The sequence below is a fragment of the Grammomys surdaster genome, unplaced genomic scaffold, assembly GCF_004785775.1.
Source record: "Grammomys surdaster isolate TR1022 unplaced genomic scaffold, NIH_TR_1.0 198, whole genome shotgun sequence".
Lineage (NCBI taxonomy): Eukaryota > Metazoa > Chordata > Mammalia > Rodentia > Muridae > Grammomys > Grammomys surdaster.
This window is the reverse complement of record NW_021604643.1, coordinates 3,780,073-3,803,027: the sequence shown is the minus strand read 5'-3', so window position 1 is coordinate 3,803,027 and position 22,955 is coordinate 3,780,073. Positions and strand designations below refer to the sequence as shown.

At 36.9% G+C, this 22,955-nt stretch overlaps 1 protein-coding gene across 1 annotated transcript in view; it reads right to left on the bottom strand.

Annotated features, from left to right (window-relative positions):
- Positions 1 to 22,955, bottom strand: part of Vps13a (vacuolar protein sorting 13 homolog A) — a 195,495-nt gene that overhangs the window by 127,363 nt on the left and 45,177 nt on the right. Inside the window, exons 18-23 of the mRNA XM_028770191.1 lie at positions 15,929 to 16,115; positions 15,728 to 15,842; positions 9,922 to 10,058; positions 8,035 to 8,167; positions 6,823 to 6,940; positions 4,693 to 4,831 (exon numbers count right to left, since the gene is read on the bottom strand). Coding sequence (XP_028626024.1) covers positions 4,693 to 4,831; positions 6,823 to 6,940; positions 8,035 to 8,167; positions 9,922 to 10,058; positions 15,728 to 15,842; positions 15,929 to 16,115 — 829 coding nt within the window. The remainder of the gene's footprint in view (positions 1 to 4,692; positions 4,832 to 6,822; positions 6,941 to 8,034; positions 8,168 to 9,921; positions 10,059 to 15,727; positions 15,843 to 15,928; positions 16,116 to 22,955) is intronic.

Here is a 22,955-nt window from a genome sequence, read left to right as displayed (position 1 = left end):
TCTCTTCTCCCACCTATGCCCAGCAGGGCCCTCCACTCTTACGTATACAGCTGAAGCCATGGATTCCTCCCTAAGTGCTCCCAGGCTGGTGGTTTAGACTCTGGGAGCTCTGGTTGGTTGATATTGTTGCTCTCTTCATGAGACCACAAACCCTTTCAGCTCCAATGGTCTTCACTCTAACTCCTCCATTGGGAACCCCATGATCAGTTCAATGGCTAGCTGTGCGCATCTGCCTCTGAATATGCTAGACTCTTGCAGACCTCTGAGGAGACATCTATATCAGGCTCTTATCAGCATGCACTTCCTGACTTCCACATCAGCATCTACCTTTGGTGACTGCACATGGGATGGATACTCAGGTGGAATGGTCTTCAGACAGCCCCTCCTTCAGTTTCTGTCCCTCACTTTGTCTCCATATTTGCTCCCTTGAGTATTTTGTTGCTCCTTCTAAGAAGGACAGAATCACCCCCACTTGGTCTTCCTTCTTTATGAGCTTTATGTGGCCTGTGAGTTGCATCTTGGGCATTTCAAGCCTCTGGGCTAATATCCAATAATCAGTGAGTGAATACCATGTGTGTTCTTTTGTGATTGGCTTACCTCACTCAGGATGATAATTTCTAGTTCCATCCATTTACCTAGGAAACTCTCGAATTCATTCTTTTTAATAGCTGAGTAATACTACATTGTGTAAATATATCACATTTTTTGAATTCATTCCTCAGTTGAAGGACATCTGGGTTCTTTCCAGCTCCTGGCTATTATAAATAAGGCTGCTATGAACATAGTTGAGCATATGTCCTTGTTGTATGTTAGAGCATCTTCTGGGTATTTGCCCAGGAGTGGTATAGCTGGATCCTCAGGTATTGCTATGTCCAATTTTCTGAGGAACCGCCAGACTGATTTCCAAAATGGTTGCACTATCTTGCAGTCTCACCAACAATGGAGGAGTGTTTCTCTTTCTCCACACCCTCGCCAGCATCTACTATCACCTGAGTTTTTAATCTTAGCCATTCTGACTGGTGTGAGATGGAATCTCAGGGTTGTTTTGATTTGTATTTCCCTGACGACTAAGGATACTGAACATTTCTTTAGGTGCTTCTCGGCCATTTGAGTTTCCCCATTTGAAAATTCTTTGTTAAGCTCTATACCCCATTTTTTAATAGGGTTATTTGGTTGTCTGGAGTCTAATTTCTTGAGTTCTTTGTATATATTGGATATTAGCCCTCTATCAGATGTAGGATTGGTAAAGATCTTTTCCCAATTTGTTGGTTGTCATTTTGTCCTACTGACAGTGTCCTTTGCCTTAGAGAAACTTTGCAATTTTATGAAGTCCTATTTGTCAATTCTTGATCTTAGAGCATATTTTCTTAATTAGTGACTGATGTGAGTCATCTCTCTGTGGGCAGAGCCACCCCAGGGTTGGGGTCCTAAGTTCTATAGGAAAGCTGGCTCAGCCAGCCATGAGAAGCAAGTCAGAAAGCAACACTCCTCCATGGACTCTACATTAGCTCTTGCCCTCTAGGTACCTGCCCTGACTTCCTTCATTGATGGACTAAGGTATGAAAATGTAAGCTAAATGGCCCCTTTACTCCTCAAGTTGCTTTTGGTAATGGTGTTTCATCACAGTGATTTAACCCTAAGAGAAGATTTTTTTGCTTTCCTATCATCTGCGTGTCCCTCAGGAGAGTCTTTTAAGTTGACATTGTAGCTGACTGGTATGAGAGGGCTAGCTTTCAGCTTATCAGCTTTGGACATGTCTTCTTCATAAAGCTTAATAATTCCAGGATTTTACTTAAAGTGAGGAGCATGAGTATCATTTATTTGAATACTTTGAGGCCATGATATGGTTACTGATTGGTCTAGTTTCAATACTACTGAATTTCAGGGATTAAAAAACCTTTCCCAAGTAACCTTATGAGACTAACATTATTCTTTAAGCACATATAGAAAGTAGGATCCAATATCTGTCATCAACAAATACAAAGCCTAAATGCCTACAATATATATGCTGAGCAATTCTAATCTGCAATGTAAAATGCTTCAAAATCCACATGTTTCTGAAGACAGAACCAGCCCCACTTTGTGGAACATTCTGCATCTGTTGCATGTAATATATCAGTCAAAATTCAGCCACACTAAGACACTGCATAAAATTACATTCAGGCATGCAAACTATGGATATGAAGCATATTTGAATTCTGTGTTTTGACCCTGGGCCTAAATCTAAAATATCTCATTAGATTATGTAATGTTCCAAAATGAAAAATATAAAAAACTGAAGTTCAAAGCACTTCTAGTTACAAGTACTTTAGATAAGATACACTCAAACTGATCTAAAAATATAGTATCTGAAATGGTCTAAATTTAAAATTTTGAGTATTTTTCTTAGTAACTGAGAATGCATAAGCCGGCAAAGATTTTTATGTTTTATGGGGTATATTCATGGAAAATATCATTATATTCTCATAGACATGTATCATATACATGTTTTTCGGTCCCTACTTATCCTTTCCTATACACCTCACCCTCCTTCTAGTCACCTTCTTGAAACCATGAACGTTTTGAGCAGGGATATGACATTGAAGAGGTCTCTGATTTAAGCCAAAGAACATATTTTCTCACTATTCTGGAAGCCGGAAGGTCAAGATTAAGGTATTCTAAAATGAGTTTTTTAAGCATTTACCTTCAGCTTGCAGAGACACTTCTTGCTGCATTGTCACTTGGGCATTGCTATGTGCACATGAATCTCTAATGTCTCTCTTAATTTTCAGATTCCCTTCTATTAAGTTACCAATCAGTCCCAAATTAGAGTCTATCCTAATAGTCTTAGAACTTAACCACTGTTTTACAGACCCTATGTCCAAAATAGTCATAATCTAAGGTATAGACATAGGGGTTAAGGATCCATATATAAATTTAGAGGGGACACAATAAACAGTATGTACAAACCTAACAAAATATATGTAGTAAATGTATATTTAATTACAACTAAATATTATTGAGTAGATAATTTAGTACTATACTTACTAAACCCAAGGATTTAGATGGAAAATGACCACCTGTTACGAAAATAAAATCATAAAAGCTATTTGAAAACAAAACAAAAAAACCTCAAAATTGTACTCAACCTATTGGAAGTACTTACTATGAAGCTATTATGTAATTATGACTGAATGCTACTGGATAAAACAAAGATATAAATGGAAAAGGCAGACATAGTAATCACTGAAAAAAAAACAGAAACAGACACATATGTATATATTTAACGTAAGGAAAAACATATAGTTTTCAAAAATGAAACTGGGGGCTACATAGATAGCTCAGCTGTTAAGAGCACAGACTGCTCTTCCAGAGGTTATGAGTTCAATTCCCAGTAACCACCACATGGTAGCTCACAACCATCTGTAATGGGATCCAATACCCTTTTCTGGTGTGTTTGAACACAGCTACAGTGTACTCATATACATAAAATAAATACAAAAGTGTTTTAAAAAAAGAAAAAAAGAAAGAGATAATTAGACATAAAAATAGACTGAATATGAAAGATTACATTAAGAATATTAGCGTAAAATTCAGATACACTTTATAAGCAACTCTAAAAAGAGACTAAATTTTTAGAAAACACAGAAAAAATACTCTCAACTTTGTTATTAAATGAAGATTTCAGAGATATCACATTAAAAAGCTTTATCCGAAAAGAAAATAATAAAACTTATTTGATCAAAACTCAAAACATATGCTCTTCAACAGAGTTAATAAAACAGGAAGCTCAACAGCACAGTAGAGACAATACTGTAAAACACGGATGTGATCAGGGGTAATAGGACAGAGTGGCAGCAGTTCACTGTCAATCGAGTGGAAAACAGGGTTTTTCAGACTAGTGTTACTATTTTTTTCAAATTGTAAATTATTTGAAAAGAAGAAAATTTAATGATCTTTGAAAAATCCAAGGGGATGGAAATTAAAGAGAAATAAGTTTAGATATTTTCTTTCTTAAAGCATTTTGGAAAGAGAAAAATACATAAAATATAGTCATGAAATTAAAGGTGTAAGAAAACAACTGTGACTATGTACAAATTAAACCTTCATGCATAGTAAAACTAAATGAAAATATGCACTAAAAATCAACTGTGAAAAAGTAATTACAAATGCCCAATAAATTTCCATAATTAAAAAACCATAATGTACACATATATTTCACAATAATAACAGTTTTTAAAAAGTAAAATTAAAGCAGTCACTAGCTTTAGGCAAACATGTTCTTTAAAAGACATACAAATTGACTGCAGAAGGCAACATGTTTCTAGTGTAAAATACGAAGAATGGCTAACAATTAAGACTAATTAGAGTAGAAGACAGTCCTTCACTGTTAATAAATTAGTAATCAACAGGGAAAGGTTGAAAAGTTCACCAAAATTTAAAATTTACATATTTTTCTTCCACTTTACTGTTAGGAATTTATATAATAGACAGAAGTATAATCTGTACATGTACAAGTAAATTCAACATAGTGGGGTTTTTTTTCATAATTTTAAATACTCATAAATGGCCATCATGAAGATTTTAGGTAAAAGGTACAATTCTGCTGAAAATTAAAATAACTATAAATAATTTCATCTGTGGTTATTTCAACTACTACTTTAAAATCAATTTTTCAATGTAATCTTTCATTAATTCTGAAAGAGACAATACCTGGAAGGTTCTGGCAGGGGCAGATACATCAGCTACAGGTTCAGGTTTTGGAATGCTTTCCAACAATTCCATAATGCCTTGAAGTTTTTTATCCGAGATTCGTAATGAAACAAGAGGCAACTTTCCAGAAATCTTGAATCTATTGTTTAGAGACAGGAATCATTACAGAGTAATTCTCATTCTGGTTTAAGTACACTAATAAAGAATGGAACTGAGGAGCTGAGTCAGTGCCAAAAAGCTTGCTGGGCAAGCAGGAGGTCTTGAGTTCAATGCTTAGCACCTATTCCATTCCTTAAAGAAGGCAGAAAAAAAAAAAAAGAGTAGAGTGAAACACTTAAATTTAGCAAATATTTAAAAACACAATTTCGAAACTACAAATCACTACAATTTACAACTTACCTTATAAACCCTAGATAGACCAGCTTTAATAGTCTTCAGAGGGTTATTTTCTAATATTATTTCATTTATTGTCTTTCTAGTATTTTCTAAGTACAGACAACATTAATTACCAGTTATTTATGTGACTGTCCTTACAGCTTATGTATGCTATCAATGTGTACTTATTATACCTGTGAGGATCATAACCCATTTCTCACTCTACGTTTAAGTGCCCATATGTACATGGTTCCTTCAAGAACCCTTAAGCAGGTTCAAACAGCAACAAACTTTACATCTGAGACATAATTCAAAACTAAATCTAAGTTGTCTTATTTTTAACTCTCTTACCAGTCTCCTTTGCTTACAGATAAAATACTCAACTAAAGAAGGGCTGGGGCCCCAGAGAGGTCTCAGACGGTGTAAAGGGACTTACCCTTAAGGGGCACTTGTCCAGTGACCTGAGTTTGATTCCCCAGAACCCACATGTGGAAGGTGAGAAACAACTCCATCAGGTTGTTCTGTGACTTTCACATGTCCCTGTGGTACCTGCACAAGCAAGCACTCCCACCATTCTTGAGATATAAGAAATAAATTAACATTCTTAAAAATGAAGAGAGGCTGGGAAAATGGTTCCACTGGAAAAGTGCCTGCCAGCAAACGCATGTTCATGATGTGATATACCCAGCACCAACTAAAGAAAGGACACAGTTGGCACCATCTGCAATCCTGACACATGAATGGGAGAAGAGGGAGACAGGTGCACCTCTGGTGCTCCCAGACAGTCTAGACAATCAATGTGCTTTAGGTTCAGTGTCAAAAAACAAGGTAAAGAGTGACAGGAGACAGATGTCAACCTCTGCTTCCACACATATGTGCATGACTGGTAAGAGAGTTAAAAATAAGACAACTTAGATTGTACAAATAGGCATGTGCACACACACACAAAATTTTTTTTAAAGTATGGCCTTCATGAAGACTGTTTTAACTCATTGTTTTTATTCCCAATTTTTCCCTAGAATTGATTTTTTTTTAATTATACATTTGGTTGTCAAACATTGGTCTCTAAAAATGTACCTGAGTTCATTCAGAAAACCATAGCTTTATTTCTAATAACCTAAATATTTGTAATTAATCCTATACACTATGGTTTAAAATTGATTACACAATTCACATCAATGAATTAAATATTGAAAGAACTAAGGGGAAGAAAGAGACACTTAGCAATTGTAGTAAACTTCAACATCCTACTTTTAAGAATTGATAGAACCAGGCATGGATCAATAAAAATTCTGTTTTCAAAAGAGGACTGGAAAGCATTAATCATCATACATTTCACAGATGAACTCTGAATACACTGTAAAGTGATACAGGAATAAAAAGAAAGGATAAACATTATATGATTTCACTTCTATCCAGTACCTAAAACCATAAAATTCATAAAGATAAAATGTAAAAAGAGTTTGGAAGCCAGGGGCAAAAGGCAGAGGAGAGTGGAATGTTACTACTTAATGAGTATGGACATTCACCTTGGAAAATCATTAATAAAATTCTTGAGATGGATGATGGCGATGGCTACATAATAATGTGAATTTAGTAAGATGTCACTGAACTATAAATTGAAAATAGTGTCAGTGACAGATGGTATAATATGCATACAATGTAGTAAAGTCAATGAAATATAGCATTTCTTTCTCTATAGATTTAATTTAGAAAATCTACAAGTATATAAAACCGATAATATATTATACATACTTGGGCATCTTGATATCCATGAAAACTATGGCTTTAGAGAGTTCTACATTGACATGCATAGGTATCAAAATATGCTGTGTAGATACATTGAGCTTTCGTGCTTCTTTCCAATTATCACCTAATAGAAACAGTTCATGTTTATTATTAGCATATCTTTATAACATACAAACCTAAAACTATCTAAATGACAATCAGTAAGTCTTTACGTTTCTATTTGGTTTTCCTCTACTCTTCACATTGTAAAAGGCAGCATAGTTTTAGTTAAACCTACTGTATATCCATTAACAATCACTATGCCAACCCAGATATTTTATCACCAAAATAATGCCACTATAAGGCAATGAAAACGCCAGAAAAATTGGTTTGATAAATACTAATAAATGCTACCATTGACTTAAGATTATTAATTAGTACTTCTCTGGGCAATGTTTATACTTTCTCACAGGGATTTATAACCACTACATTTTAGAAAACAGACTCAAAACTTTCCTATAGTCAAAATGCTAAGACTAAAACTGAAATTCATACTCAGCCCTACAAAACATATGACCTGAAATAGTAGTGTTAACAGTCACATGGGAGTGCCGGGCTACAGAGATAACTCATTTTGTAAAGGACTTGCCCATCGGGGATGAGCACCTGAGTTCAGTCCCCTGTACCCACTTAAAAAAAGATAGGATGGCAGTGCACTCTTGAAATCCCAGCACGAAGAAGGTAGAAATGGACAGATTTTTGGAGCTTACTAACTAGTAGTCTAGGCTAAAATGAACAAGACTCAGTTCCCAGTAAGAGAAAAAATTTTACCTAAATAGACTAGGGGACAAAAATTTCCTGGTTTCAAACCAGGAAAATGTTAGTAATATCATTTTTTTATTTATTTAGTAGTCAAAGTTTATTTTCTTATTTAAATAAAATCATTGTAATGGGCTTACAAATAAAAACATCACTCAGGTAGATTAACACAGCCAACCAAACACACATTATATACATCTTAGCAAATGACCATTCTGAAATACTGGATCTGTGTTTAGCGTTTTACACTTTCACTATCAATTTTATGTTCATTCACTAGGCAATATTAACTGGCAATTTTAACTCCAATACAGGAAGTTCCAATGACTTACAGAGAAAGTCTTCAGATACATCTTCAGAATGTCTCAAAACCTAATTAATCACTGGTAAAAATCAACCATTAGTACCTCTTGTACTTACCCACTCTACTGTAGAGCAACTGTATGCTTGTAAGCTGAATATCAAAAGAGTCATACGCTCTATGCATTATATCTTCAAGGCTGGCCTCACTGGGTTTCACATCTGGTAATCCTGATCGACGTTTACTTGTCACCTTAAAGTTAATTTTCATAGTTTAGACTATGTAAAGTACTTTGAAATTAAATTACTGTTTTGATGTATAACAAAAAGTTAAAAGAACAGGATAAATTCACAGACCGGTATACACAGCTATTGAAAAATCATTATCCATGAGACATGCAATACAAACAGGTATTAACACACATTCACACTGTATATGTATTTATATCTATATGTATGTGTGTGTGTGTGTGTGTATATATATATATATCCCTAATATATATATATATTAACATTTTTACTCTGTTACATACAGCTCATGGGAAGTAGACTGTCAAAGATGATTATCTCACCAGGCATAGTGGTATATGTCTTTAAACCAGCACTAAGGAGAGCAGATGCAGGCAGTGAATTCAAGGCAATCCTGGTCTACATTGTGAGTTCCCAGACACCAGGACAACTGTCTCAAAAACTAACAAACATAAAACTAAAAGGATTGGGGCTGGACAGGTGACTAAGTGGTTAACAGCACTAGCTGCTCTTCTAGAGGACATGGGTTTGATTCCTAGTACCCATGTGGCAGCTCACAACAACTCCCAAAGTCCTTTTCTGGCCTGTGCATGCATCAGGCACTTAAATAGTGCATAGATATACAATGCAGGCAAAATACCCATAAACTTAAAAATAAATCCAAATCAAATATGAATAACTAGCTATGCATATTTTATTTATAGTATAAATATATATCCCCTGGGTCTACTTAACTACCAAGTACAAAGTAACAGGGAAAGAATAAATTTTTTAGGCAGCCTGAAGTCAGCCTCAGCTGTCTGCAGAATTCTGTAGGTATTCTCCCATGTGACAGCTGTGAGCAGCAGAATGGGAATCATATAAATACTCTGCATCTGGACTGCTCATCACAGCAGCCACTAACCAGCTCTGACTAGGAAGCACTCAACAGAAGTTGAATTTTTAAATTTTAATTAATTACATTTTCTTTAACTTTAATAATTATATGATCCTAATGAGTACTATAACTGAACACTTCCAATGCAAAAATATAAAAACATGTTTCTACTTAATTTGGGGGAAGAAAATGTTCTTATAGACAAAAAGAAAATTACATAAATTAAAATTTTTTCAACTTATAATTATTTAAGTTATTAAAATGTTAATACTTTACATATGCAATTAAAATGTAGTATGTATATATGTAAAAATTTCAGAAAAATAATTACTTCCAGAACTGTCTCTATTCTTAATCAAGTAAGATTTAAATTAAAGAGTAAAAATACTTAGGAATGACTTTCAAATCTATAAACACAATTCTTACATTTATCACTGACTTGCAGGTCTCAAGAATTTTTGATTTTAAAAATACAGGGATGAACAAAACTACCTGATGAAGTGACATTTATTCACCAACCACAAGGATTTTGTCTCTACTATTCATTTAAATATCAATAAGCCTAATCAAACTATCTAAGACATGTACATTCTGGGGCTGGAGGGATGGTTCTAAAGCACTTGCGGTTCTTGCAGAGAACCTGGGTTCAGTTCCCAACACACACATGGTGGCTCCCAAAAGCCTGCAGCTCCAGCTCCAGGAGCTCTGGGACCCTCTCCTGACCTCATTGGGCAGTGCACGCATGAGCTATACCTACATACATGCAGAAAAACACTAACACACAAAAATAAGTTAACCTTAATAAATAACATCAAAGTACATTTTAAACAAAAGAATATCATACATGGCATGTCATCAACAAAACGTTTATTAGTGTATACCTTTAAATGACCAAGATCCAAGAGAAGTAGATTTGATGTAGGACTAAAATTTCCATATTGTGGGACAATAACATATGAAGCCTTTACATTAATTCTGAGATCAAGAACTTTCTGTGTTTCAATAATATACAGCAAACCTGTAAAAGGATTAAATCTTGGCAATTAGTATTTTTCACAACCTCCTTTATAAAAATTCAACAAACATGAATTGATAATGCAATTTAAGAATACACAAAGTCAGTACTGATCTTAAAGTGCCCTAGAAAAGCCAGGTGTGGCGATACACACAGTTAGGTTGGGGGAGACTGAGGAAAGCTGATCTCTGTGAGTTCATGTTCAGCCTAATCTACAAGTTAAATTCTCAACTATCCAAGACTATATAGTGAGAATTGTATTTATAGATTTCAAAGTCATACTTAACTGTTTTACTTATCAAAAATAAAAAAGACAAATGAACAAAAATACCCTATAGTAAAGAACATCTTTTGCTGATCAATACATGCACAACTAATTTTAAAAAAAAGAGATAAAGCACCCTCCCCCAATAATAAACGGGGGCCTTAGTGACAGTTGTAAAGAATATTTTATTTTTACTTAGGTTTGTAAGTCTGTGTGACTGTATGCTTCCAGATCCCCATGGAGGCAAAAAAGAGAGCGTTGGATATCCTATAACTAGAGTTACAAGTAGTTCTGGAAACTGAATTCAAGTCCTCTAGAAGGTTATCCAGTGCTCTGAACCTCTGAGCAGCAAGGACGGGGGACATGCATAGCATATGTAAGAGATTAGAGGACAATTTCTGCTGCTGGTCTTCAGATAACTTCCACTTTTGAGACAGGGTCTCTAACTAGCCTGCAACAAGATCCAGTAGGCTATTCTAATTTCCAGGGGAACATCTGTTTCTTCACTCCATCTCACTATTGCCGTGATTACAGGGGAGCATGATCACACCTGGCTTTTGATATGGGTTTTTGTTTTTGTGAGCCAGATACTTTTCTACCTTGGGATCTGGAGATCCAAACACAAGTCCACATGCTTGTGAAGCAAGTGTTTTATCAACTGATCCACATCTACAGCCACCAAAAAATGGTTTTAAAATCAGAGAGTTAATTTAGGTGAAATAGAGAAAAAATACAAACTCTTTAAATAAATAAATAAATGATAGAAAGCATTTATTTGTATCTATGTACAGACAGATTTCTCCCAATTCATGAATCTAATCCATCACCAACTGCCATACTGAACAATGATACATAGCTTAATGATTTTATGACAGTGATGAAAAGCCTTTAGTCATTAATTCATCTTCAACAAAATCACATGGAAACCAGAAAAAACAACAAACCCAATTCTCTTATTACTTAGACATTTCATTCACTTAGGCCATCATTTTCTAACAAATTTAATTTATTCCTATACATGGAATTAGCAGGCTAAATTAATCTAATTTATTTTTCTAAGTTGCTATAATAAAACACCATGATCAAAGGCAATTTAATGAGGAAAGAATTATTTCATATCAAAGTATATCATGAAAAAAGTCATGGTAGGAACCAAAGCAAAGGTCATAGAGGATAGCTGATTACTGTCTTGCTCCTCATGGCTAGCTCAGTTTTCTTTCTTATAACACTCAGGACCACCTGCCCAGGTGGCAAAATCCACAATGAGCTGGAACCTCCCACACAAATCATCAATCAAGAAAATACCTGACAGACTTGCCTCTAGGTCAATCTTATAGAGGCATTTTACCCAATCAAGATTTCCTTTTTCTAGATAAGTCTCTAGCATGTGTCAAGTTAACATAAAACTAGCCAGCACAAGCAGATTTTCATTACAACCTCAACTGTAATGAAAAGCAATATACTGAAAAGGAAAATGTTTATCTGGTGTGTAAGCCCTGCTATTCAGATCGAGGGTATATGTGATTTCTTTTGCAGAGTATGCCTAGGTTAAGAAGTATCACCAGTGTGTAAGAAGAGTCACTGAATCACAGAGCATTTTTCAGAGATGTCTAATGATTTTTATAAAGTAACTGATTTAGAAAGTTCAATATGTGAGCACCTCACATATCTCTCATTATTGTGATCTACTTCCATCCTACAAAAGCAAATCTTCCAAAGAAATAATTTAATGTTTTGTAACACCACGTTAATTTATCACTAGGAAAGTTTAAAGTAGAAAATGCATAAATGTAGGAACATCAGAATATTTAATTTTTAAGACTAAGGAATTAAGAACATATGTTTGAATATAGTCAGAACCTTTAATAAATATATATGTTATATATACAATAACAGAGAAAATTAAAGCTTTAAAAACAAATATCCAGTATCAAATATAATTTAATATATATGTGAAAGAAAAAGAGAGAATTAAGTTGATAATCTTCTAGATGTGATGTTCACCCTATAACCCCAGCACTTGAGAGATTAAGAATGAAGGATACTTTTAAGTAAGCCTGTGCTACATAGTGAGACTTCGTCTCAAAATGATGATGATGACAATGATGATGATAAACACTTTAAAATAAATTCTTGTCTATAAAATATATACTTGTATATGTATAGAATAAGTAGTCTATATTGGGGATGGCTTTTCCTGAAAATATAAAGAAATACAAAAACTATCATTTTAAAAAAATTCTAAAAGATTTTTTCTAGGTGAGTGATGTAAGACTGCTTAATATAGAGGACTCTTCCAAGTCTTGCTGTGGATCCAGCTTTCCTCCCTCCTCCCTCCTTCCTCCCTCCCCTCCTTCCCTCCTTCCCTCCCTCCCTCCCTCCCTCCCTCCCTCCCTCCCTCCCTCCCTCTCTCCTTCCCTGCTTTGTGTCAGCTACCCATACTCAGAAATACTCTCTGCCAGACATCCACAGTGGCCACATCCGGCAGGGACTCACATAAGTGAATGACATTATCCTTCCTGTCACATTACTCTCACCCTTAGCAGAATGACAACCTTCTTACAGGTTTCCCTGCCCCATTCACTAGAGACTCCAATTCTTGGTTCAGATCCAGAATCTACCTAGCTCCTTCATCCCTGTCTCTCCAGATAATCTGTGCCTTAATGCCACTACTTACAGAATCCCCTCTTCTAACCATGCCTCCAGTTCCCTGGAAACCATACTTCAAGGTGTTAACAACTTCCCCTTATCTCTGTCCTGATGCTCCCTCAGGCTTTTCTACTAGCTGATGTCTATTCCTGTTTGCCACCCACCAACTTGAGGAAGTATACCCTCTCTCCTCTACCAGGCAACACACAACCACCATACATTCCTAGGCTCCACAGAGGGCAGCAGAGAGCAAGGAATGGAACATATACCCAATAAAGACAAAGTCAGATATCAACACTTTATAATCACCTCTGTCATTAACCCCAGATTCCTAGATAGTAGTACAAATCACAACGGCCAAGACATGTCTCCACCAGAATCTAGTAACCCTACTGCAGCAGACCCTGAGAAATATAGTATAACTGAGAATAAGACACGGAACTGAAAATAACAACCATGAATATGTCCAAGGATGTTCAAGAGGATATGAATAAATCCCTTAACAAAGTCTATGCAAGCACAAACAGTGGAATGAAATAGCAAAAACAAATTCAAGACATGGTAGTATAAATAGAATCACTGACAAAAACCCGGACTGAGATGAAACATTTAGGAGGCCAAACAAAAACACCTCAGAGGCAAGCCTCACCAACAGAGGACAAGACATGGAAGCCAGAATCTCAGGTAGAAGACAAGGGGAAAAAACAACAACAACAAACAAAAAACAAAACAACAACAACAAAAAAAAACACCTCAGTCAAATTTTTAAATCTAAAAACCTCTAGGAACAAAAATCCAGACCACATGAAAGATCATATCTACAAATAATAGGATAAAAGAAAAGAAATCTAGCTTTTAAACAAAACAGAAAATTTTCCTAATCTAAAAAAGGAAGTACTAATCAAAATACAAGAGGCATATAGAACACCAAACAGACAGGACCAAAAGAAATTCCCCAGAACACATAATAATCAAAACATTTAACATAAAGAAGAAAGGTAAAATATTAAAATTTCAAGGGAAAAAGTCCAAGTAACAAATAAAGGAAGACCCATTAGAATAACACAATGTAAAGCTACATAAAGTACCTAGACCACTATATCTATCCAGCAAAAATTCAAAAATTCAATCACAACACATGCAGAAGGAAAAATATTCCATGATTAAAAAAAAAAAGCAACACCTGTATTCCAACTAAGCTCTAAAAGGTGCACCAAAAGAAAGGTGCAGATTGGAAGGGTGGAAAGGATCTGGGAGAATATGAAAGAAGGGAACCATCATCAGAATATATCACATGAAAATAACTCTATTTTCAATTTCAAAAAGTAAAAAAAAAATGAACTACATCCACTTAGATTTCTACTGTGTGTCCCAAAATTGAGCACAGTATCAGCATCTACATCAATGAACTCTTGATAAACACTTAAAGAAATCTCTATCACTGACATCCTAAGGTGTTAGACATCAGGTCACAGTGAGAAAAACACATTAACAACTGAAAGAAAGGATCTGTTTAGGATCATGGTTTCAGAGAGCTGTGGCTCAGAGAAGTCCACATCATGGCAGACAGGAAACAGGGGTAACCTGTGGCTTTCTCCCCTTCCCCCCTTTATTCCATTCTGGTTTTCAGCTGTCCTTTCATGTGGCTCTCCAGGACAATGGGATGGTGCTACACATTCAAGGAAGGTCTCCAGCCTTCAGTCAATCCTCTCTGGAAATACCCTTACATGCACACTCAAAGGTTATGTGTCTAGGTGTCTTCTATCCCAGCAAAATGACAACCAAGAATAAGTATCAAGCTTCCAGAGAATCTCCCACTTCAAAATGGGAGATTTTCCATTTTTTTATCAGAGACAAAGGATAAATATGGGTATGCTCCGATTTACCTGAAATATTTACAAAGAACGAAGTCAATGACAGAAGAAAGAAAAAAAAGGAGATAATTAATACAGGTAATGCAACAAACACTAAGAAAGAAGAAAATGAAAGGGAAAAAGAAAATAAACTAAACAGATAAGAGTTGACAGTCCATTCCAAAATAAATTAATTTTAGTTTTTCTAAGATTAAAAATATAGTAAAATATAGCTTTATACTAAGATATTTTTATAATTTTATACAATGGACATCTACTGTTTTAGTACTTTTATAGAATAGTCTTGGAGAAAAACAATGATCTAAATCTGACTGGCTACTGAATTTAAATACAATGAATTCACATTTATTTGTGAGTATCTGTCTCTACACAGTAAGAGGAAATGACTGAAAAGCAGCTTTACTAATTAATTCTACTTTGGCTTCTACTGCATACTCCACAGTACATGAGCTGGAACAAAATTTAGAAATTTGAAATATAAATGGAATCTGTAGCAAACAGCAGAATAATAATCACAAATGAATAATAAACAAAGATGAAAATATATTAAATTCAAAATGATTGGTACCATATACCAATACCTTTTATCCTCCTTGAGAACTCAAGAAGATGGAACTTTGATTCCTCAGCCTAATCCACCAAACTCTGGAGTTCATTACCAAAAAATGAAACCTGGACACCTCCTACTACCACAGAGGTCTAAATACCTAAGTGAAAATTTTCAAATAACTTAAATGTGATTATTAAATTAAGCTCTAAGTATAAAAAGTAATTTTCCTTATATCTACCTGGCAAATGCAGTGGATTACTTTCGACTCGACTATATCCAGTCTAGAAATGCATTTAAAGTAAAATTTTAATATTTTATTTAATTCACAAATTACCTGTTGCTGTTTTCTCTCGAAATTCTTCAAGCTTTGTCAAAGTTGCTGAAGTGAGCTGTGCTAGATGGACATCTTTAGGAGGTCTGAAGAACTCCACTATACTATTGACTGTCCTCTGTTAAAATAAGCACCGCTAACATGAAGCACAGCTCAAAACGAACGAATACAACACTGAAACTTAGGAATACAGAAGATGCTTACCGCATCATATATTATCTCTAGAGGCTCAGCCTCTACGGTGCACCTCTGAGCAACAGTTTCATCTAAAGGATTTATCTCAAACGTAATCTGGAAGAGTGACGTATCATCCAATGAAGACAGTAGGTGGGGTTTTTTGAAATCATCTGGTAAGCCAGTAATATGAAATGAATCGATTTTGGTTTCAAATCTGTATAAAAGAATAAAAATTAGGAGTCAATAAAATTTTAAAGTTTATCAACTTATAAAACTATAAAAACAGTAAAGACATTTTTCTTTGTATTTCTGTAACTCAGTTCATATAAAAGAAAATATATAATTCCTGTGACTTTTAGTAGATAAGAGTCATATTCATCTTAAGATTTATATTAAAGAGTTATGATAGCTGGTATTTGATATCTTTACTTGAAGGGGCACATAAGCTAAATCTAAAGGGGTAACATTATAAAATGCTTATAGAAATATTTAAGATATACATTGTACCTTTGTTTAAGGAAAATTTCATGGATGTATCAAAACTCAAATACAATAAACTAGGTCTAAATACATCAAAGTAGGTCAAAATTTAAAATATTTTTGCTACTAGGGACATGATAAAAAGAAAAATATATACTGAATAGAAAAAAGTGAGACTATTTTCCCTGTGAGGCTAAGGGTATAGCTGGGTGGTCACAGCACCTGCCTAGAATGCGAAGTGTCTTGGGTTCAAAACTTACAACCCAAACCCCACAAAAATCTTGGAGGGGGTGAACTATAGTATAGTTTTAAAATACTTGCCTAGCATAAACATAGCCCTGAATTTAATACCCACCAGAGAGGATACAAAAAAGATATATATCAAGAATCCATACAAACTTGTTAACTCAAAATAAGGCATATCAATTAAAAGGAAGAGGAAGCTTATAAGTCATTTCTCTAAACAAGATATGGACATAAACATAAAATGGTGAATAAATAAAGAAAAAATGTTTAAAACCATTAACCATGAACAAAATAGAAATGAAACCCACACTGAGGTATCACTTTTACTAAGCTAACATAATCAGAAGAACAGATAATACCAGTGTGGGTATGGAGGAATACCTTTCACTGACAGTAGGAATATAAAATGTGACTGCTTTGGGAGATTATCTGGTACTTCCTCCTGAGTTAAACATTAACAGTTACAATATAAGGCAGTAAGTCTATTCCTAGATATACCACCCAAATTTAAAGCCTATATACAGAAAAAACTTTGTCCATGTTCATTATCTGTATTCATCTTAGTCAAATGATTGAAGCAATTTATCTGTCAGTTAAAGAACAGACACAACACAAAATATGGTACAGCTATATAATAGAATATAGGCAATAAAAATTATTACAAATTCATTCAACATGAATGAACCTTAAAGACATCACACTAAGTGAAAAAAGAATACTAAAGGTAACATACTAGATGATTTCATATAAAATGTCCAAAACAATATAAATTCTGTCTTGTCCGTCTCCGTCTCTCCGTCTCTCTGTCTCTCTCTCCGTCTCTCCATCTCTCCCCCTCCTCTTCTCCCTCCCCCTCTCCCTCTCTCTCTCTCTTTCTCTCTCTTTCTGTGTGTGTGTCTGTCTGTCTGTCTGTCTGTCTCTTATCCACTGAGTTATCTCCCCAGGAAAAAAAAAAAAAGGAACTAAGTTAGCTGTCAGAGGCAGGGGAAGAGAGCACTGAGAGCGGACTGTAAAACAGTAAGTAAAACAGTTTCTTCATGGTATCTTATGATGTCTGAGATTATATAGGGATGCTGGCTATACAACCTTGCACATTAATATTGCTGCAAAAACCCAATGAATTATATAATAAATAGATAAAATGCAGGTATGTGAACTGATTCTCAATAAAACTATTTCTTAAAACAAAAGTTAAACTACACCAAGCATGTTGCTACACACCTATAATCTAGAAACTAAGAGGTTTGAGGCAAGAGGATACTGAATTTAAAGGCAGCTAGGGGTTAATAGTGAATCTGATGCCATAGCACATGTTGGTGAGGATGTGGAGAAAGAGGAACACTCCTCCATTGCTGGTGGGATTGCAAACTGGTACAACCACTCTGGAAATCAATCTGGAGGCTCCTCAGAGAATTGGAATTAGATCTACCTGAAGACCCAGCTACACCACCAAAAGATGCCCCACCATGTAACAAGAGCACATGCTCTACTAAGTTCATAGGGGCCTTATTTGTAATAGCCAAAAGCTGGAAACAACCCAGATGTCCCACGAAGAATAGATACAGAAAATGTGATTCACTTATACAATACTATTCAGCTAATAAGAACAAGGACATCCTGAGTTTGGCAGGCAAATTGATGGAACTAGAAAGTATCATCCTGAGTGAGGTAACTCAGACCCAAAAGGACATGCATGGTATGTACTCACTAATAAGTGGATACTAGCCAAAAAGTACAGAATACCCAGGATACAATCCACAGAACTCAAGAAGGTTAACAAGGCAAAGAGCCCAAGTGAGGATGTTTTAATCCCACTTGAGAGAGAGAAGAACATAATCATGGGAGGCAGAAGGGGGAGGAGACCTGTGTCTGAAAGGGGACAGAGAGGGGAAGAGGGGAACATGATCAGGTATTGAGTAGGGGAAACAATAGAGGAAACAGGACTGAAGTCCTCAGGGTTAGCAGAAAGAATGGAAACAACCTCAGGAGGTTGGAGAATGGGGGACCTTCTAGAACGTACCAAAGACCTGGGAGGTGAGATACACTCAGGAATCAAAGGGGGGACCTTAGATAAAATGTCTAAACGTGGGGAGAAGGAACTGGTAGAGTCCACCTCCAGCATCAAGAGAGGGATGGGGTTGTCATCCCACCATCAAAATTCTGACCCAGAAGTGTTGCTGTCTAAAGTAACTGCAGGGACAAAAATGCAGAAGAGACTGAGGGAAAGGAGGTCCAGTGACTGGCCCAACTTAGGATCTCTCTCAAGGGGAGGCTTCAAGGCCTGACACTATTACTGATGCTAGGGTGTGCTAACAGACAGGAGTCTAACATGGCTGCCTGCAGAGAGGCCCAACAAACAGTTAAGACAGATGCAGATACTAACATTCAACCAATGGACTGAAGTGAGGGACTGCTGTAGTTGAATTAGGAAAAGGTTGGAAGAAGTTGAAGAGGAGGCTGATTCCTTAGGAAGACCAGCAGTCTCAACTAACCTGAACCCTTGAGATCTCTCAGACACTGAGCCAACCAGGCAGCATAAACCAGCTAGTATGAACACCGCCTGACCCCCGACCCCCGACCCCTAACCCCCAACACATATACAGCAGAGGACTGCCTTGTATGGAGTCAGTGAGAGAACTCTAGAGACATGAGGTCCCATGGAGGGCAGAGGCCTGGTGGGGGCTGGGAGGGTAGGGGGATATGATGGGGAACATCCTCTTGGAAACAGGGTGGAAGAGGAATGGGATGAGGAACTGTGGGAGGAGAATAAAGACTGGACTGTAAAAAAATAAAAAGTAATAATAAAAAACAAAACAAAAACAAAAGAGGGAAGGAAGAGGGAAGGAGGACAAAGAGAAGCAAGGTGGTCAGAAGAGTGTGTTTAAAAGAAAGAAATAAAAGAGACCAGACTAGACAGAGACCTGAGATAAAGGAAGTGCCCAAGAATCAATGGGAGTGACCTTAGCTGTGGCTCACTAAATTCAGGATATGGAACCTGAAGAGGACACCTCCTGTAGCCAGACAGAAACCCCAGTGGAGCGATAGAGACACCAACCCACCCACAAAATTTTCTACCCAAAATTTATCCTGTCTACAAGTAATGTAGACACAGGGGATGGAGCCGAAACTGAGGGAATGGCCAGCCAATAACTGGCCCAACCTGAGACTCATCCCATGAGTAATCCCTGACACTATCAATGATACTCTGTTATGCTTCCAGATAAGAACATGTTGCCCTCTGAGAGACTCCACCCAGCAGCTGACTCAGATACAGACACAGACACCAACAGACAAACAGTGGATGGAGCTTGGAGACTGTTATGGAAGAATAGGAGGAAGAATTGCGGGCCAGAAGGGGACAGGAACTCTACAGGAAAACCAATAGAATCAACTAACCTGGACCCATGGGGCTCTTAGAGAGTTAACTACCAACCAAAGAACATACACATACACGGCTAGACCCAGGCCTCCCCATTCATATGTAGCAGATGTGCAGCTAGACCTTTATGTGGATCCTGAACAACTGGATAGGAGCTATCCCAAAAGCTGTTGTCTATACTTACGATATGTTCTACTAGCTGGGCTGGCTTGTCTAGCCTCAGTGGGAGAGGAAGTGCCTAACCTCTCAGAGGCTTGAAGTGCCAGGGTTTGGAGGAAACCCAGGGGTTCTCCCACCCGCTCAGAGAAGGGGATGGGGAATAGGGGAAGGATTGTGGGAGGGGTGACCAAGAAGGGGGCAGTGAGTGGGATGTAAACTGAATAAGTAAAAAAAAATAAAGAAAGAAAGCTACATTTTAAGGAGAGTAGAGGAAGCCTTGAATGTATGAACTCCTGAGTAACGTGTGTTGTTCACACGGCCCAGTTATGCCATGGAGCTTAGCCTCTGCTGCTTGGGAAAATGGCAAAGGGGATTGCCCTATTCCCTGAGGAGTATGGGGAAATCGAGGCTCACAAGGGTGGGAAAATCAAGTCAGTCTGTACGTCGAGTACTGCCAAATGTGGCAACATTTGTTGTTTCTTTCTGTGTGGTGCAAATGCTATTTTTTAATTTTTCTTTAGTGTTCTATGCTTTATCAACATGTTACTTTCTACTGAATATAATACATTAGTAATTCCAAAAAATTATATAGTACAGGGGAAAGTCTAAGCACCTAAACACACAAAAGAGTACATTGAGTCACAAGTCACAGCACTTAAGACTACAATGTCTGAAAGCTAAACTCCAACCTTATACTGATACTTTTTAAGAGAGAGCTGAAACACTGTCCACCTTGGTTAATTTTATTTTTTTTTTTTTTATTTTTTTGAGAGATGTGGCACCTAGGGCTCACCAGTTCAAATGGACTGGCTGGACTGGGCTTCAAGTTTCTTCCTGTGTCCACAGCTTCACTCTAGGATTGCAGGCTGCTCCCTCCTAGCCCAGCTTTTTTTTTGGGGGGGAGGGGATATTTTATTTATTTACATTTCAGATATTATCCCTTTCCCCATTCCCCCCCAGACATCCCCTAACCCATCTTCCCTCCTCCTGCTTCTATGAGGATGTGCCCCCACCCACCCACTAACTCTCACCTCCCCGCCCTCAAATTCCTCCCCCCCTCCCCCCGACACAAGAGCATCCAGCCTTCACAGGACCAAGGACCTCATCTCCCACCTATGCCTGAAAAGACCATCCTCCCCTACATATACATCTGGAGCCATGGATCTCTCTCCATGCCTGTTCCCAGGGTGGCGGTTAGACCCTGGGAGCACTGGTTGGTTGGTATTGTTGCTCTTCCCACAAGGCCACAAACCTCTTCAGCTCCTTCAGTCTTCTAACTCCTCCATTGGGAACCCCTTGATCAGTTCAGTGGTTAGATGTGAGCATCCACCTCTGTATATGTCAGGCTCTGTCAGACCTCTAAGGAGACAGCTATATGAGGCTCCTGTCAGCATGCACTTCCTGACATTCACATCAGCACCTGCCTTTGGTGACTGCACACGGGATGGGTACTCAGGTGGAGCAGTATCTGGATGAACGCTCCTTCAAGTTTCCGTCCCACACTTTGTCTCCATATGATCCCTTGAGTATTTTGTTGCTCCTTCTAAAAAGGACTAAAGCACGCATACTTTGGTCTTCCTTCTTCATGAGCTTCATATAGTCTGTGAGTTATATCTTGAGTATTTTGAGGTTTTGGGCTAATATCCACTTATCAGTGAGTGCATACCATGTGTGCTCTTTTGTGATTGGGTTACCTCATTCAGGATGATATTTTCTAGTCCCATCTATTTGCCTAAGAATTTCATGAACTCATTGTTTTTAATAGCTGAGTAGCACACCATTGTGTAAACGTACTACATTTTCTGTATCCATTCCTCTGTTGAAGGACATCTGAGTTCTTTCCAGCTTCTGGCTATTATAAATAAGGCTGCTATGAACACAGAGGAGCATGTGTCCTTGTTATATGTTGGAGCATCTTTTAGGTATATGCCTAGGAGTGGCATAGCTGGGTCCTCAGGTAATACTATGTCCAATTTTCTGAGGAACTGCCAGAGTGGTTGTACCAGCTTGTAATCCCACCAACAATGGAGGAATGTTCTTCTTTCTCCACATCCTTACTAACATTTGTTGTCACCTGAGTTTTTGATCTTAGCCATTCTGACTGGTGTGAGGTAGAATCTCAGGATTGTTTTGATTTGTAGTTCCCTGATGACTAAGGATGTTGAACATTTCTTTAGGTGCTTTTCGGCCATTCAGTATTCCTCAGTTGAGAATACTTTGTTTAGCTCTCTACCCCATTTTTTAATAGGGTTGTTTGGCTCTCTGGAGTCTAGCTTCTTGATATCTTTATATATATGTTGGATACTATATATCAAATTATTGTATGTATTAGATATTACTGTATCGAATGTAGGATTGGTAAAAATCTTTTCTTAATCTGTTGGTTGCTATTTTGTCCTATTGACAGTGTCCTTTGCCTTATAGAAGCTTTGCAATTTTATGAGGTCCCATTTGTTGATTCTTGATCTGAGAGCATAAGCCATTGGTGATCTGTTCAGGAAAATTTCCCCTGTGCCCATGTGTTCAAGGCTCTTCCCCACTTACTTTTCTATTAGTTTCAGTGTATCTGGTTTTATGTGGAGGTCCTTGATCCTCTTGGACTTGAGCTTTGTACAAGGAGGTAAGAATGGATTGATTTGCATTCTTCTACACGCTGACCTCCAGTTAAACCAGCACCATTTGTTGAAAATACTATCTTTTTTTCCCAATTATAATAGACACCAATGATATTTAAACATATATTGGGTTATATATCAAAACTTATATTGTAGCAAAAAGCTTTCTTAAAAA